This window comes from Dictyostelium discoideum (assembly GCF_000004695.1).
Source record: "Dictyostelium discoideum AX4 chromosome 6 chromosome, whole genome shotgun sequence".
NCBI lineage: Eukaryota > Evosea > Eumycetozoa > Dictyosteliales > Dictyosteliaceae > Dictyostelium > Dictyostelium discoideum.
The window spans coordinates 437,242-454,741 of NC_007092.3; the positions used below are offsets into that span (position 1 = coordinate 437,242).

The 17,500-nt window shown below is 22.7% G+C and overlaps 5 protein-coding genes and 1 pseudogene across 5 annotated transcripts in view; 2 read left to right on the forward strand and 4 right to left on the reverse strand.

Moving 5' to 3' along the window:
• Positions 1 to 270: 270 nt before the first annotated feature.
• Positions 271 to 2,046, reverse strand: cpnF (phospholipid-binding protein; the record flags this gene model as incomplete). The annotated part of the gene is made up of 2 exons (XM_001134504.1): positions 271 to 1,629; positions 1,753 to 2,046. 2 exons carry the CDS (start codon positions 2,044 to 2,046, stop codon positions 271 to 273), a joined length of 1,653 nt encoding a protein of 550 aa, XP_001134504.1.
• Positions 2,047 to 3,168: 1,122 nt separating this feature from the next.
• On the forward strand, positions 3,169 to 5,118 carry DDB_G0291500 (annotated as a pseudogene; the record flags this gene model as incomplete).
• A 297-nt stretch (positions 5,119 to 5,415) lies between these two features.
• rrpB (RNA-directed RNA polymerase) lies at positions 5,416 to 12,723 on the reverse strand (the record flags this gene model as incomplete). Its single annotated transcript, XM_630171.1, has 2 exons — positions 5,416 to 10,329; positions 10,426 to 12,723. 2 exons carry the CDS (start codon positions 12,721 to 12,723, stop codon positions 5,416 to 5,418), a joined length of 7,212 nt encoding a protein of 2,403 aa, XP_635263.1.
• A 431-nt stretch (positions 12,724 to 13,154) lies between these two features.
• gins3 (GINS complex subunit 3) lies at positions 13,155 to 14,151 on the reverse strand (the record flags this gene model as incomplete). The annotated part of the gene is made up of 3 exons (XM_630172.1): positions 13,155 to 13,647; positions 13,736 to 13,926; positions 14,038 to 14,151. 3 exons carry the CDS (start codon positions 14,149 to 14,151, stop codon positions 13,155 to 13,157), a joined length of 798 nt encoding a protein of 265 aa, XP_635264.1.
• A 1,048-nt stretch (positions 14,152 to 15,199) lies between these two features.
• DDB_G0291508 (hypothetical protein) lies at positions 15,200 to 15,349 on the forward strand (the record flags this gene model as incomplete). Its single annotated transcript, XM_630174.1, has 1 exon — positions 15,200 to 15,349. The coding sequence occupies one exon, from the start codon at positions 15,200 to 15,202 to the stop codon at positions 15,347 to 15,349; it is 150 nt and encodes a 49-aa protein (XP_635266.1).
• Positions 15,350 to 15,660: 311 nt separating this feature from the next.
• Positions 15,661 to 17,500, reverse strand: part of DDB_G0291510 (RapGAP/RanGAP domain-containing protein) — a gene marked incomplete at both ends in the record, with an annotated part of 3,858 nt that continues 2,018 nt past the window's right edge. Inside the window, 2 exons of the mRNA XM_630175.1 lie at positions 15,661 to 17,382; positions 17,469 to 17,500. The exon at positions 17,469 to 17,500 is cut by the window's right edge and continues 219 nt beyond it. Coding sequence (XP_635267.1) covers positions 15,661 to 17,382; positions 17,469 to 17,500 — 1,754 coding nt within the window. The remainder of the gene's footprint in view (positions 17,383 to 17,468) is intronic.

Genomic DNA, 17,500 nt, shown 5'->3' on the forward strand with positions numbered 1-17,500 from the left:
GTTTTTAAATTATTATGCTCCCAAAAAAAAAAAAAAAAAAATAAAATAAAAAAATAAAAATAAACTAACATATTAATTTTTTTTTAAATAAATTTTAGAATGACTTGTTGGTTTACTACTTTTTTTTTTCTTTTTTTTCTTTTAAAAATTTAAATTCAACACTTTTTTTTTTTTTTTTTTTTTTAATTAAATAAAATATAGTTATAAGACATATTCCAATTAAATTAAATTTACCCCTTTTAGTGTGTTTTTATTTTATTTTATTTTATTTTATTTTATTTTTTTTATTTCAGTTTGTGTATAAGATAAACCATTTGGTAAATAATTTTTAAATTCCATAAATTCAGTTAATTGATTTGGTAATTTTCGAAGTATTTCATTTTGAAAATCGATTTGGTTGATGGAAAACTCTTTAAATGATATAAAATGAACATTATCTCTAATTTGTTTTCTATCGAAACGACCAATTAATCTAATGTTACCATTTTTTTCACCATCTAATTGTGGTATATTTTGGAATGAATATTCACCAACACCAATGAAAATGATTGATAATGGTGCTTTTGATGCTTCAACTATTTCATCTACAGTAGATTCATAATCTGTGATATCGCTATCGATAAGTATTAAAAGTATAGAATACTTTAACTGAGTTGAATGAAAATCTTGTAATGAATATCTAGTTGCATCTTCAATTATTGAACTAATTTTAGTTGGTGAGGTAAATTGAATCTTTGGTATTGCTTTATCGTATAACTCAATCACACCACTGATACCTGCTTTTAGAGTATTTGGTCTATCATCAATTATATAATGAAATCTGAAATTGTGATTTGGATGCTTATTAATAACAGCACCGAATCCAAATACTTCAACTCTCTTTTCTAACTTTACTCCGAAATTATTCAACAATTGTGATTCAAGTGCCAACAATGATCTAATATACTGATTTTGATGTGGCTTTACATTATAATGTAAAGATGTCTCTAATTTTTGATCACCATTTGATTCTGTACAATCAATTGCAACCATTAAATCAATTAAACAATTACCATCACCATTACCATTACCATTACCATTACCATTGATGAAATCTTGTATTGTTGGTTTATATAAAATTCTTGAATCAATGAAATTTATTATACCACTATGTTCATAATTTGATTTTTTTGACTTCAATTTTTGATTGATTATTGGAAACTCTTTAATTATGCCACTTAGAATTTCATCAGTATTGGTTCTAAATGATCCAATTAATTCATCATCTACTATATCATTGTGATCCCAAAATTCAAATGTTAATTCTCTAAACATACAACCACCATTTAATTCTTGTAATCTAATTACAATTGGATCAAATATTGGATTGATATTGTTTTTTATAACACTACTTTCAAAAACTATTGAATTACCACTTGGTGATGATTTATAGATTTTAAAATATGGATCACTTGAAAATAAATCTTTTTTATCTAATTTGGTTCCTTTAAGTTGTAATATTATGTTATGTCCAGTTTCATAAATTTCCTCTGCTGTAATTTCAATTTTACCTGTAATTTTATCTTTATCTTTAATATCACCAATTAATCTTTTACCATCTCTTGAAATTAAATCACCAATTGTTGGTGTCCTTTTTTTTTTTTTTTTTTTTTTTTTTTTTTTTTTTTTTTAATAAACAAAGAAAAGGGTGTGTGTTAAAAATAGATTTTAAAAAATTAAAAAAAAAATAAAAATAAAAAAATAAAAACATACAAATTCACCAACAACATCAAGTTGATCAATTTTTGTAAAATCAAGTGTTTTTAAATTATGGTTTATTGCTAATAAATATAATTTTTGAACACTTTCAAAATAATAATCAATATTTATAGTTGTGTTAAAAAATGGTTCAGATTTATTATCAATTCTTTCAGTTGCCCCAATTAAATCAAATCTTTTTGAATCTCCACTATTACAATAAACTATAATTTGTGAACTTGGTTTCTTTATATCTGCTAATTTGAATCTTAATTCAATTTTTGAAATTGGTCTAATTGTTTCAGCCATTTATAAATTTTTTGAAAAAAAAAATAAAAAAAAAAAAAAAAAAAAAAATATAAAAATAAAAAAAAAAAAAAAAAAAAAAAAAAAGTAATTATTTTAAAATTCAAATTGATAAATCAATTGGTAATATACAAGTTTATATAATTGATGATCATTTATAAACAATACATATATCTGATGTGAAATTAAATTGGAAGGCCCATTTGATCAACTATGTAAAATTTAATGGTAAAGATAAGAAGTATAGAATTTTACTTTTTATGTTTGTGGGTGAAAAAAAAAAAAAAAAAATTTTCATTTAATTAAAAAAAACAAAGGGAAAGCTTTATAATTAATTAAAAAAAAAAAGTAAAAAAAAAAAGGTGTTATTTGTAAAAATGAAGCAACTAAAAAAAAAAAAAAAAACAATTAAATTTGAGAAATAAAACAACCCACCCAACTAATTAGAGTATCTCTAAGGGAACCGGGTTTTTTTTTTTTTTTTTTTTTTTTTAATAAATTATAAAGCTTTCCCCATTAAATTTAAATTCGATAAAAATATTAATTTTTTTTTTTTTTTAATTAATTATAAAGCTTTCCCCATTAATATATATATTAATAAATATAATTTTTATTTATTTAATTATTTGTTTTTAAACACTAATTATAATTAAACATTTAAAATAATAATGTTTTCAAAAATGAAAATTTATTTTTTTATTTTTGATTTTATATTTTGTTTCTGATATATTGGGATATTTGATTCAACCAGTTGTCAAGGGTAAATATTTTAAAAATAATTTTAGTAATTTTTTTTTTATGAATATTATTATTATTTTTTTTATTTCAAAGTTTTAACTGTAACATGTAAAACTTTTTTTTTTTTTTTTTGTTTTGGCTGTTGTTTTATTATTATTTTTAATTTAAAATTTAAATTGTTCAATTTTTATTTAATAATCTTAGATATTCCAAATAATTTTTTTTTTTTTTTTTTATTATACATTGTTTTTTTAGTGGATATTAAGATATTTACAATTTTTTTAAAAAAAAAAAAAAAAAAAAAAAAAAAAAAAGAGCCGCTGATCATTTTTTATTAAAATAATTTAAAATTAAATTATCATTGTGTAGATACCATATATATTTTTTATGTATTTTTTAAAAGATATTGATAGTTTCCATCACTAATTTTTTCTAATAATTTTATTTTAATTTCAGATTTTAAACGAACAAAACAATCATTGTAATATACATATGATATTGATAGTACATATTATACAAAATGGATTTTTTAAGATTTGAACAATGAATTGGTTTTTGAATGTAAAAATTATAGAACAACAATAACATGCGCTGCTGGCATGCCAATTGATATTGCTAAAAATTTACATAGTCAAATAAGGATATGTGGAAATGTAATATTGGTGAATCAGATTGCCATATGCCTGTTTATGAAGAATATTATCCAAAGCCAATTATTGAAAATGACTTTAAATCATCTATCAAAGGTGGTCCAGCTATTTCGGAAGGATATTATTAACCAATTGGTGTATTTTACTACTATACTGTTATTCCTAACTAGATTGAATACAATAGGAGATCTTCATTGTGAATCAATGATGCTAAAAATTTAATACTCAATTGTAAAGCTGAATATGGTACAAGGACAATTCAATGCCAAACGGGTATAATCATTCAAATCCAGTAATTTATAATATTATGATTGAAAGCTCATCGTTTATATCGAGTGGTTTTAATTTTTGTTATAGTTCCTTCTGGCTTAATTTAAATACTTTAGATGGTATCCCAAGATTAAAAGGTGGTTCAATTACAATAATTGGTGAAAGATTATCTTCACAAGTAAATAATTCAATAATCATTGTTAAAATTGGTCAATATGATTGTAAAAATGTAATCTCATCAAAAAACGAAATTCTCTGTAGTTTAGGATCGGCTTCAAATGTTGAAAAAGTTAAATTGGTAGATTTACAAGTTAATATCTCAATAAATGGTATTTTTAATGAAAATAATTTATCATTCTCATTCGATGTACCAATAATATCAGATTTTATACTTCCTCAAGGTGAAGTTAAATTAGTTGGTGATTGTTTTGGTTCTTCACAATTGACTCAAGTTTATATTGACGATGCGTTACAATCCAATATAACAATTAATATAAATGAAAAAGAAACAACTCTTTCATTTAATTGTTTCAAGTCAAATGATTAAATGTAATGGTGATTTTACAAATTATTTAGATTTATTTAAAAATGGTAAAATTAAAATACAATTTTCAAATATGATAATAATTGATAATATTCCAAACAATCCAATTATTTTTAAAAGTGTTTCATTTTCATTCCCAATGAAACCAGAGTATATTTCAAGTGATATATATCTTATTGTTTGTGATGAAAATTCTCCGAAGTTTCAAAGTTGATATTAGACCATTGATTAATTTTGTATATCAATCCCCTGTTTTCAACTCCACTGGTGGTGAATTATTAATTAATGGTGAAAATTTTAATGAAAATACAATTGACAATACATCTGTATATTGCTTTTCAAATAAACAAGTTTACAATTGTTTATTATTAAACAAAACATCTATTTCATGTGATATTAAATTAGAAGGTCCATTTGATCAACTTTGTAAAATCAAATTTAATGGTAAATATGAGAATTATAACATTTCAATATCATATTATCCTTCATTAGTTTTAAATTCAACAATTATATCAAATTCATCAATTGGTGGAATTATTACAATTTTTGGTAATGAATTTTATAATCAAATTGATTTAATTACAGTTGGTAAAAGTAAATGTTTAAACACTACATTTATAAATTCAACATCGATTTCATGTTTTGTAGAACCTTCAAATTTTAATATTAATCAAACTGAACAACAACAATGGTAAAAGTGGTGGTAATAGTTTAATTATTTATTCTGGTATTTTTAATGAAAAAAATGAAAATGGCAAATCAAATGAAAACTCAATTGATGATAAACAAACCAACAATGAAATCAAAAATGAATCCATAAAGACCAATATAAATTTTATTTTATTTATAATTTTATTCTCAACAATTTTAATTTTTTAGATTAATTTATTATTTTTGATCTAAAAAAAAAAAAAAAAATTACATTTCCCACCAAAATCAATTATTGAATATATATTAAAATGATTATTTTGAGTGGGTTTGTTTTTAAAATATAATATAATAAATTTTGTACTTATTTTTTATAATTATTTTTTATTTTTATATATTATTAAATTTGGTCAATTTTTTTTTAATTTTAATATAAATAATTAAATAAATTACTTTTAAAATAAAAATATAGATGGAAACTAAAAGGAACTTTCTTTCTAAAAAGATTTTATTTATTTTATTTTATTTTTTAGCAAAATCACCCAATGTAAAATTCTTTCTTTTATTATTTCTTTTTGTGGCCAAATTATAGTTTTCAGTTTTTATAGACAAGAGATCTCTAATTGCATTTTGAGCCAATCTTATTTGTTGTGGTTTTCCATCGATTAAAATATAAGGATTTTTAACATTTGTATCAATTTTAATACTACAACCACATAATTGAACATTTTTAACTATTTCTTCATTTACACTTCTCTGTTGTAAAAGTTTAATTTGATTTTTTTTAATTGGCATTATTTTTTTTGTAGTTTTTAAACAATTTGATAAGAACTCTTCAACGCTAACAAAAGTACTAAGAGAATGAAGAGCATGTCTAAATGATTCTTGATAAAATAATAAAGCAGTTTTATGTGATTCAGTTGAAGGATTGAGTATTTGATTTTCAATATCATTGGCATCTTTAGAAAACAATTTAATAATGAATGGTTCATTTCCATAGATTGAACGTCCAAAACTATCTGAATAGAATCTAAAAAATGATAAGATTGTATCACCTAAATTATTTGTATTATATTCATCCAAATTTTTGTTTTTGTTTCTTTTATGACCTTTATTGTTATTATTGTTATTATTATCCACTGAAAAGTATCTTGAAGCTATTTCTATCAATTTCACCCAATTTCCAATTGTTAAATTGGATGTAGTATTTGTAAGTTCATTTGGATTACATTTATCTATATACTTGTTGATAATACAAAAATCAATTAACAAAGAGAACAAATTTGATTTTGTAAGATTCTTTACACTATGTTTATTATTATTATTATTATTATTGTTATTGTTATGATTTTTATTATTGAATATACTTGGTATCATTGAATTCTCAACTATAACTTTTTGAAGGTTTAAAGATGAATAAACCTTTGAATTATTTATAATTTCACCAGTTTCACTATCAACAAACAATGAATTAATACTCCAATCAATGATTGAAAACAATATTGATAAAATTGAAGGATTTTTAGTAATGTATTGTTGTTGTACCAATGTTTCATGCCATTTACTAGTTTCAAGCCCAATTAAACATTGAATTTTATCTATTTTGAATTTAAATAATGGAATGTCACCTTGGATCTTGATAATTGAACAAGCTTCAGCTGATATAAAAGAGGATGTTTTAATTTCATCTTTTAATTGATTTAAAATTTCATTCTTTTCAGCTAAATTCATATGATCATTTTGACTCTCTAGTTTTAAGTATAAATTTAAATTTGAATTTTCATCAAATAACATTGTAGCGGTTGAACCAATAATTTCCAATGTTGATTCTTTAAATACTGTATCATTTAACATATTTAAAAATAATGTTAATTCTTTGACAATCATTAAACGACTTTCGTATAATGGGAATAAAGTATCTTTTTTTTTGTTCATATGATCCAAGATGCTATTAACCAAAATATTTTTTTTCTTTTGACTTTCTTGATCCAATGTCATCTGTTTGAACGAACGAGCAATCCAATAGAAACCTAATGCTCTATCATCTTTCAAATCACTATATGCAACATGGTACCATGCTGATACCTTCTTTTCAATGTTTACTCTATGAATCAATAAACAATTCTCTTTATGTTGTTCACCAAATTCCTTTAAAAACTCGTTTTCAAAAGTTTGTTGAATTTTAATGTAATCATTTTTCATTTCACCTTTGATATCTTTTGAAACTTTGTCACTAATAAAACCTTGATCAAGAAAACCAATCATTATAGATTCTTCAGACTCCGCTGAATAATGTCTTAACAATGAATGAACTTGAAGTTTATACTGACTATATAAGATTTTAGCACTATTTAAATAGATTTCATAGTCATCAACCAAATTGCTTTTATCAAGACTAATATTTGGTAAGAAATCACCAATATAAACCAACTGATCAATTTGATCATACATTTTACCCATAATGGTTTTCGATTGATAATAAACTCTGGTTGAATTCTCTCTTTGCATATAATGTGGATAACCTTTAGTTTTTAACCAAACATTTGCTTCTTTTGGAATAGTGCCATGAATACCAGTTTTTGGATAATCAATTTCTTTAAAACATTCTTTTGAGATTTGAATTGAAAATTCGTGATTTGCACCGAAAAGATCAGAGATTGCCAAATGTGAATTATACATTTTACCAAGTTCTTGACGTTCAACATTTGTAGAGTACATTGAGGATAAAGCAAATGGATCATTGAAAACATTGGCCTTTTTATCATTGTTTGAAACGGTCTCGTCACCTAAATAGGCTGTCTCTGATTTTGAACGATTACCAATCAATGATTTATCGTAACAAAAGAAATAACGATCACCATCTAAATCTGAACCTGAAATTTCTTTAAAGTTTGGTACGTCACCTTTTGTTGAGAAAACTAATACATTTCTTAAATGTCTTAATCTTAAATTATCAACAGCCTTTAAATATCTTACATCACCAGGATGAGTACAAGGATTTTTAATTACCATTACCAATCCTTCAATTACTTTTTCATATTTACGACCATCATCATCATCTTCATCTTCCTCTTCCAATTGAACAAATACAGTATTTGGTGGTAATGAATTTGTTGGATCACAAACACCCAACAACATTCTACTATCTTTAATCTCTATATGACATTTTTGTTGAATTCTCTCCATTTTTAATTTATAAAGACTAATTAAAATTCTACGAATGTAAGGATCTTGATAAAGTTCACCCTCTGTAATATCTGGAAAGAATTCAACGATTGCTTGTTTGGAAGCATTGGTATCATTTACGATTTGAGCCACTTGATTTAGATAATGATCTTGTAATGCAAAGAAAACATTATCTTGTGTACCCAATGTTGAGAGTAAACTAATTACTTGTCTATTTAATTTACATCTTGAAGTTGTTGAAACACTGCAAATCTCTAATGTTCTATGTTCATCACCACAAACGATTGGATTGAATTTCACCATACTTGGTCTAATATAAATACCAGATGGATCGGGTGCTTGATTGTTTACCACCAACATACCTTTATTTCCACCTATTCTAACTTGATATGCACATGTTGATGGTCTGAAATTATAATTTTCATTTAAATGTTTAGCAAGTTCTGGACCAATTTCACCACATCCCTCAGTGAATACATGGGTATTTCTGGTGATATCTTGGATTCTATAGATACGATTCTGTGGTAATGTAACCGTTGGAATCGTTGTTGAAAACATTAAACCAATACATCTGAAAAACTTTCTAACATTATCAACATGCTCTATACCACTCCAAATTTTAACCGTATGTGTACCAATTTGATTAGAAACGAACCAAGATGAATATTCTCTTAACTGACTATTACTATTACCAGCATACGAATAGATTTTACCACCAACCAATATACCACCCTCAAGTATTGGTTTAATTCTATTCTCATGAAGTGGATGTTTATTATTTACACCTTGAAGTGGTTCCAATGATTCATTTACAATTTTAACCATAATGAAATTGGATGAACCAAATTTACGAACAGCTCTACATGATCTTTGTAGTGTTGGTTGAATGAAAATAGTTCTACTTGGTGTTATAAAAACATCACGAATCATTGTAAATTCACCACTCTTTGTTGAGAGATCCTTTTTCTTTGCATAATAAGGATCGGGTAAAAAATTTTTCAAACAATCACCTATGAATTCTTTATAATTAATGAATTTAGTTCTCTTTGAAATCAATGATGTTATAATGAACTCTGCTTCCTCTTGTTTACCAAATGCCAATAGATTATTGATTTCAACTATAAAATCTTGATTTAAAACTCTACCATATGAACTTTGACTTTGTAAACATTGTAATAAATAATGAATTTCCAAATTCCTTTTAATATATTGTAAATTTAAATCGATAATCATACAATTGTTATTTTTGTTAATACCACCTTGAATAAAACAATTTAACTCTAAAGATGATTCATACATTCTGAATCCATTGGCTATCAATGGTTTAATCACTTCTTTAATTTCGTTATCTATTGTTGATAATGTTAATCTATATACAAATGCTTGACCAAAATCATCTTTCTTTGGTTTTGATTTATTCCAAAAAACTCTATGTGTTGTTTCTTTCTCTTCCTCGAAAATTAATGGTCTTTTTACAATCAATAGGATATGAACAATATTTTGATATTTATCATTTACAAGTAAAAATGTACTTTCAATATCGGTTAATTTTAAATTTAATCTGTATCTTTGAAATCTAGTTTTTTTTGTGAAAAACATTTCTCTATTGCCATAAAACAAATCGAATGAATCATCCAATTGACCAATACCATGATATTTTGTTGGACTTGACATATTACCATATTCAAAACTTCCAATTGAATAATTTTTATTTTTAAATTGACTTAAATCATGAGTGTATTCATTTATAAAGTAATTAAAATTATCTTGTTCATTTTCTCTATCATATGAATTATTATTATCATTATCAATATTATCATCTTCAAAATGAAACGAAGATCTATCAATCATCCAATATTTAAGACCATTTATATTTAATAAAGATTTTAATCTATAAATTGATTGCTCTTTATCTATACATGTATTTAAAATAACGATTATAGAACTTGATAAATATTCATCATCACCTTCCATTCTAATTGAAACTTGGTCAACTTGATTGACAATATCTGGAAGTTGGAATAATAAAAGCTCTCTAAAAGTTTCAATATCAATTTCAATATGATAAATTGATAAAATCACACATTTTATATCTTTATCTAATGGACCACCATCTAGTTGATTATTTATAAAATATTCATTATTAATATTTAATTTCTTCCAATTTAAAAATTGATTTTTTGTAATAGCTTGTCTCTCTCTATTTGATAAAATTTGATTAATTGAATTATTTAATAAATTTTCACTACTCTAAAAATTATAATAAAGAGTTATTAATTATAATTTTTTTTTTTTTTTTTTTTTTTTTTTAAAAGTATATTATATAATATATTAATATATACATACTAATATATTTAATATTTTTAAATCTTTATCATCATTATAAATTATAATGAATTTTGATTCATTTTTTGATCTAGCTCTACCTCTACGTTGAATTAATGATTTTAAACTTAATATACCATCATAACAAATTACTATATTACAATCTTGAACATCAATACCCTCTTCCAATACATTTGTTGTAACTATTAACCTACATTTACCATCTCTAAATTTTCTAATTATACTTTGTTGTTTCTCTGAATCCATACCGTCGTCACCATTATGACCAACCAATCTCTTGGTGTGTAAATACTCTTGGAATGGTTCTTTCTTTAACATTGAAGTTAAATTTGATGCACCGGATCTAGTTTCAACAAAAACTAAAATTCTTAAATCCTTTTGTAATTCACCATCGGATGCATCGCTAATTGCATATTCTAAAGAACTGATTAACTTTCTATAACGAGTTGAACCCTTTTCAAAATTTGATTCCCTATCTTCATATTGACCACTAATGTAATATCTTAATTCCAATAATTTATTGTAGAGTTCATTCTCTTGATTGGTAGATTGCATTAAAAGATCCAATCCAGTTAAAACTTGTTTTGGTCCTTCTGTTGACAATACTGATAACAATTCATATAGTTTTATCAATACCTTTGTATACTCTATATAGATTGATTCTAATTGTTTGGAATATTTATCTAATCTTTCCAATGCTTTTAAAAATGATGGATTACCTCTAACACCATCCAAATCAACATCACTATAATTTAAAAAGATTTGTAATTCTTTACTATTTGATACCAAAAATTCACAAATCGAAGTTTCTATTAATGATTCTTGACCAGAGGTTTTGAACGAAACCAATTCAGGTTGTAATTCTGATTGAGTGGAATTTGTAAGTAATGATGTTGGTTTGAAAACTCTTGAAAGCATTCTTTCCTCCATATCTTTGATTGATCTTTGAACTATATCAATCGTTGAATTACCAATACTTACAAGTGAAGCCGTTAAACCCAAGATTCTTGGTCTAAAGTTTAAATCGGTTTTACGAATGTAATCAACCACCTTATTGAAATCATGTTCACCAGTTGCATGATGAACTTCATCAAAAGTGATGAAATAGAAATCGAGTATATTCAAATGACGTACCTCTAAAAGATTCACTAAACTACCAACTGTGGACACCAATACATCATATTCTTTTGATCTAACAAATGCTCTTGTTCTACTATCATTAATTTCACCATATAATTTACATACTTTTAAATTTGTAATTGCTTCAATTGCACCGGCTTGTTGTGTAACCAATGGTACTCTATCAACCAAAAACAAAGCTATCCTCTTTGAATCACCACATGAATTATCTTGATCATTTATACTAAACATCTCTAACAATGTCATTATTGATACCAATGTCTTACCCATACCAGTTGGTAATACCAATAATGTATTATCTTGAGTAGATTGATAATAACTTTCAATTTGATAATCTCTTGGTATAATTTCTACACCTTCTTTAAATTTTGGTATCATTGGTTTTTCTTGTGGTAACATTGTTGGTTTATAATGAACATCTTTTGTTTCCATTCTTGGTTGAAATTTATTACTATTATCATTATCATTATTTTTAAATAAACTATTTAAACTATTATTGTTATTATTATTATTATTATTATTATTATTATTATTATTATTATTATTATTAAAATTATTATTATTATCATTATTATTATAATATTTTTTATTTATTGAATTAAAACCATAATAATCAATATCTTGATTTTTATAAACTTGAATTTTTTCGAAAATAGGATTATTTAAAAAGAATTTCCATGGTTTATCTTCATATTTAAAGTCTAAAATTGTTTTTGCATGATCAAGACGAAATGAAAATACCTTTTTAAATGGATTCATATGATAGAAACCAATTATATTATAACATTCTTTATAGCTACACATTAAATATGGTCTTTGGACTGATAAATCATGTTTTCTTGAATCAAACATATAATAACTATTATCATTGACTGTTGTTGAATATTGTTGTTGTTGTTGTAATGATTTTGAAACTAAATGATATCTATCAATATTTGGTAATTGATCTATAATATCAGCACCATCTCTATAGTTGTGATCATAGAAATGATTATTATTAAAAATACTTGAACTATCTCTTAGAACCTCGAGATAAACACCCTCCATATCAATATAAAAACCCAAATGTTTAAATTCCAACACTCCATTTAAACAATTTGAACAATATAACCATTGATCATGTTGTTCAATCTCTTTTGATTTGGAATCGGCCTCCATTGATGTGTGTCAAATTCCGTAACCTTTGAAATTTAATAAAATAAAAAAAAAAAAAAAAAAAAAAAACAAAAAAAAAATAGTGAAAAAAAGTTTCTATGTATTAAAATATTTTTTTTTTATTATCTTTATTTATTTTCTATATAATATAAAAAATTTACAAAAATGGAATGAAGGAAAAAAAAAAAATAGGGAGATCAAAAAAAAATAATTTTGTAAAAAAAAAAAAAAAAAAAAAAATTAAAAAAAAAAAAAATTAAAAATAAATAAAAAAATAAATAAAAATGTTTAGCAAAAACTTTTATTAATAAAACACCAAAAATAAAAAACAAACTTAAATTTTTAAGTGTGTTTATTTTGGATTTAATTTTATTTACAAATTTGGAAGTATTCTATTTTTATTGTCACTATTATTACTATTATTATTATTATTATTATTCATCATCAAACATTCTTTTTCTTTTCTTTACTGTGGTTGATTGAGTGTTTTTATAACTACTATTTTGGCTATTATTATTATTATTACCATTACTACTATTACTATTACTATTACTATTACTATTACTATTATTATTATTATTATTATTATTATTATTATTATTATTATTATTATTATTATTATTATTATTATTATTATTACTATTATTGTTACTACTATTACTACTATTATTTTTATTATTAGAAGATGTTGAAATTAATAAATTATTTGTATTTTTTTCTACTTTTTCACCTTTTCTACTCATCCATTTATCATAATCATTTGAAGATTTATATCCATTTGAGAACACTTCTCTTTCTTGATATGTTAAATTACCTAATATCTTTGAAATATCAGTTTCTTTTAAATTAATTGATTGACTGTATATATTTAAAAATCTTTCTCTAAAAACTCTAAATAAAAGTAATTTCAATTTCCTATCACCAAAACTAATAAAATTATTAAAAAAAAAAAAAAAAAAAAAAAAAGTTAAACACACAATAATAAAAAATAAAATAATAATTAATAATAACTTACAAATCAGATAATTGTACACCAATTTTATCATAATATGGGAATAATCTCATTGAAATTACATTTGGATCAGCAATTAATTTATTTTTATATTCATCTTGATATTCAGGTGGCATAATTACAGAAACAAAATTACTCTTTGCTAATGCTAATGCCATCCAATATGGTAAATCTACTTTACTACCTTTTTTCATCTATATATTATTAATAAATAAATAAATAAATAAATAAATAAATAAAACAAAATTAGTAATTTATTTTTTTTTAATTAATTGGTGGTATTAATAAATAAGTTCCACACTTACATCAGGGTCTCTTGAACCTTCTTCTAATTGACCTAAATTATATGCATCATAAAAGAAATTACATGTAATCTTTTGTTCCTCTGCTAATATATCATTTATATCAAAATAAGACATTTCTTTTTTTTTTTATATCACAATGCCCATGTTTTCGAAAAAAAAAAAAAAAAAAAAAAAAAATTTTTATGTGGCTGAAAAAAAAAAAAAATTCGCGCCAAATAGTTTGTTTTTTTTTTTTTTTTTTTTTTTTTTTTTAATTTAGTATTTACTATAAGGGTTTATTTTTATTTATTAATTTATTTTTAGTTTTTTTTTTTTGGAAATCTTTTTTATCAAACTAAACAACAAAAACCCAATATTTTCTATTTTTTGAACAAAAAAAAAAAAAAATGGAATATTTGAAATTTACCTTTACATTTTCCAAAAACAATAATTAAAAATAATTTAATTTTGAAAATAGCAATTATTTATTTAAATGGACAAGTGTTAATAATAAAAATAGATTTAAAACTTACTTAAGTGTAACCCAAAAAAAAAAAAAAAAAAAAAAATTTTAAATATTTAAATTTATTGTTAATAAAAACACAACAAAATTGTCATTGGCTTTTTTTTTTTTTTTTTTTAATATTGAATATGTAAATCCTTTGTAAAATAAATGATCTGCAAAGATAATTTAACAATGTTATTATTTCTCTCATAAAAAAAATTAAAATTAAAAATAAAAATAAAAAAATAAAATAAAAAATTAAACTGCAGAGATTTTATGGAATAAATAATTGGTAACCACACATCATAACTTTTTTTTTTTTTTAATTTTTTTTTTTTTAAAAAAATAATATTTTTCTATTTTAATTTTATTTTTGAAATTGTGGGCCAACATTATTAATTTATTTTTATTTTTATTATTATTTTTGTTTTTTTGTAGTTAAAACACACAAAATTAATCAAACATCAAGGTCAACATTTATCCATTAAATTTCTATAATTATTTTCTTTATTTTTTTTTTAAAACAATTTTTAAAAAAGAAGATTTTTTTTTTTTTTTTTTTTATTCATTTTTTCCAAATTGCATTTTGACAACAATTTAAAATAAACTCTAATAATAATTAAAATAATTAATATATATATTATACCAAAATTAAAAAAAAAAAAAAAAAAAAAAAAAATGGTCTTTTTATTATTCCTTTCATTCGTTTTATCATCAATTTTCTTAGTTCCATTAGTATATATGCTAAACAAAGTATTCTTATTTAATAGAAATAGAGTGGTAAATTATGATTCAATAAGGAAATTAGCTTTGACTAGAATGGAATAAAAAATAAAAAAAATACTTTCAAGTAATATTTCAATTGTACTTTTTACTAAATAAATCCAAAAAAAAAAAAAAAAAATAAAAAACCTCGATCGACAATTAAAAATAAACATTGCACCATAACCTTTTTTAAAAATTTCAAAACTATTTTATTATTATTATTATTATTATTATTATTATTATTATTATTTATTTATTTTTAATAATTGAATAAAAAAAAAAAAAAAGAAAGAGAGTTTGAATTATGTATGTATATATATATATTTCCTTTAAAATTTATTTAATTTTTAATTTTTAATTTTTTTTTTTTTTTTTTATAAAGGAGAAGGTGGCAAGAGTAAACTTGGTTTTAAAGGTGAAGAAGATGGTGATGGCAATACATTCAATTGAATATTTTGTTTAATACGTAAAATACAAGATAAACCTTTTGAAGAGGAAGCAACATAAATATTTCCATTATCCACGTGAGCAATATCATTAAATGTTGAAAATGAGTAAACATTTTCTGCGCCATTGTTACTATTTTCTGACATTAAATTATTTGTTTCTTGATCTAAATTAATTAATGAATTATTACAACCGTTATTATTATTATTATTATTATTGTTGTTGCCACCATTACTATTATTACCATTATTATTATAATTATTATTACCATTATTATTATTTATATTTAAATTATTAATATTTTCAATATTATCTGATAATTGATTATTTACAATATTAATAGCACTACAATTATTTATAATTTCATGATGATGATAATGATTATCTAAATTGCAATCATCATTTGATAAAGAGATATTTGCTGGTAAGGATTGAATGATATTACCATTTAATAAAGTTCTAACTTCAATTAATGGACCAGAGATACCTAAAACATAAGATGGTACTAAAGCTAAAGAAGATGGAGTTGAACCCCATTTCAATTCGAATTGTCTTGTTTTATTACCAGATTCATCTACAAAGATACCAATATTATTAAAACACAACAAAATTTCATTATCCAATGATAAAGCTTTGACAGGTTCTGAATCTGATTTCTTGTAAAGTTCTTTAATGGTTTGAGTAAAGATATCAATCAATAGAAATTCCTTTTGAATGCCAACACAAATCATACCCGGTGCAATGGCACACAATGTCTTTATATTATCCATCAATGGTAGTTCTCTAGATTTTACAAATTCACCTTTATTCCATTCATAGAGTAACAAAGTTTTCTTTAAACCAACATACAACAATGTTATATCCTCTTCTTGACCTTCATTATCACCTTTTGTATATCCATAAACCGTACAACCTTTTGTACCAACTATCTTTTTAACTTTAATTGAATCCTCTCCAATTACTGTTAAAATATTTTCACTACTATTATTTAATCCGCCATTATTATTATTATTATTATTATTATTAAAAATATTATTACCGCTATTATTATTATTATTATTTACACTTAAAAATACAGATGGTGCTAATATATTAGTATTACCACCATTATTATTATTTATACTACTATTATTTATATTATTATTATTATTACTATTTATACTATTAATACTATTACTATTATTATTATTATTTATTAAACCAGCCGCTATAATACCAGATTTTGACCATCTTAATGATGTATGTCCATTACTTAAATTATTTGAACTAAAGAAACCACTACCACCATTATTGTTTGAAGTGGTTGGAGTTGTAGGAATTGGTATTGCATAAGATGATGGTATTGTACTATTTGTTGAAAGATTATTAAATTGTTGAAAAATTGTATCCATTTCAAAGAAACATAAACCTTTACCAGTTAATACCAATAAGATTTTCAATGGTTTAACCAATGTTAATCTAATGACATCTTTCATCACTATAATCTTTTGAAATAATTGTTCACCAGTAATCATATTTGATTTCAATAAATAAATACTCTCCTCTGTTGCTACAATTAATGTTGAATTATTTTCATCAGATTCAACAACATCTAAACAATTGATTTTTTCATTTAATGATTTTGAAAATAAAATTTCTGTATCAAATACCTAAAAAAAAAAAAATAAAAAAAAAAATTAGTATTATTATTAATCATTAATTATTAATTATTAATTATTATTATTTTTTTACATACTTGAGTTTTATTTGAATCTTTTGAAAGTAATT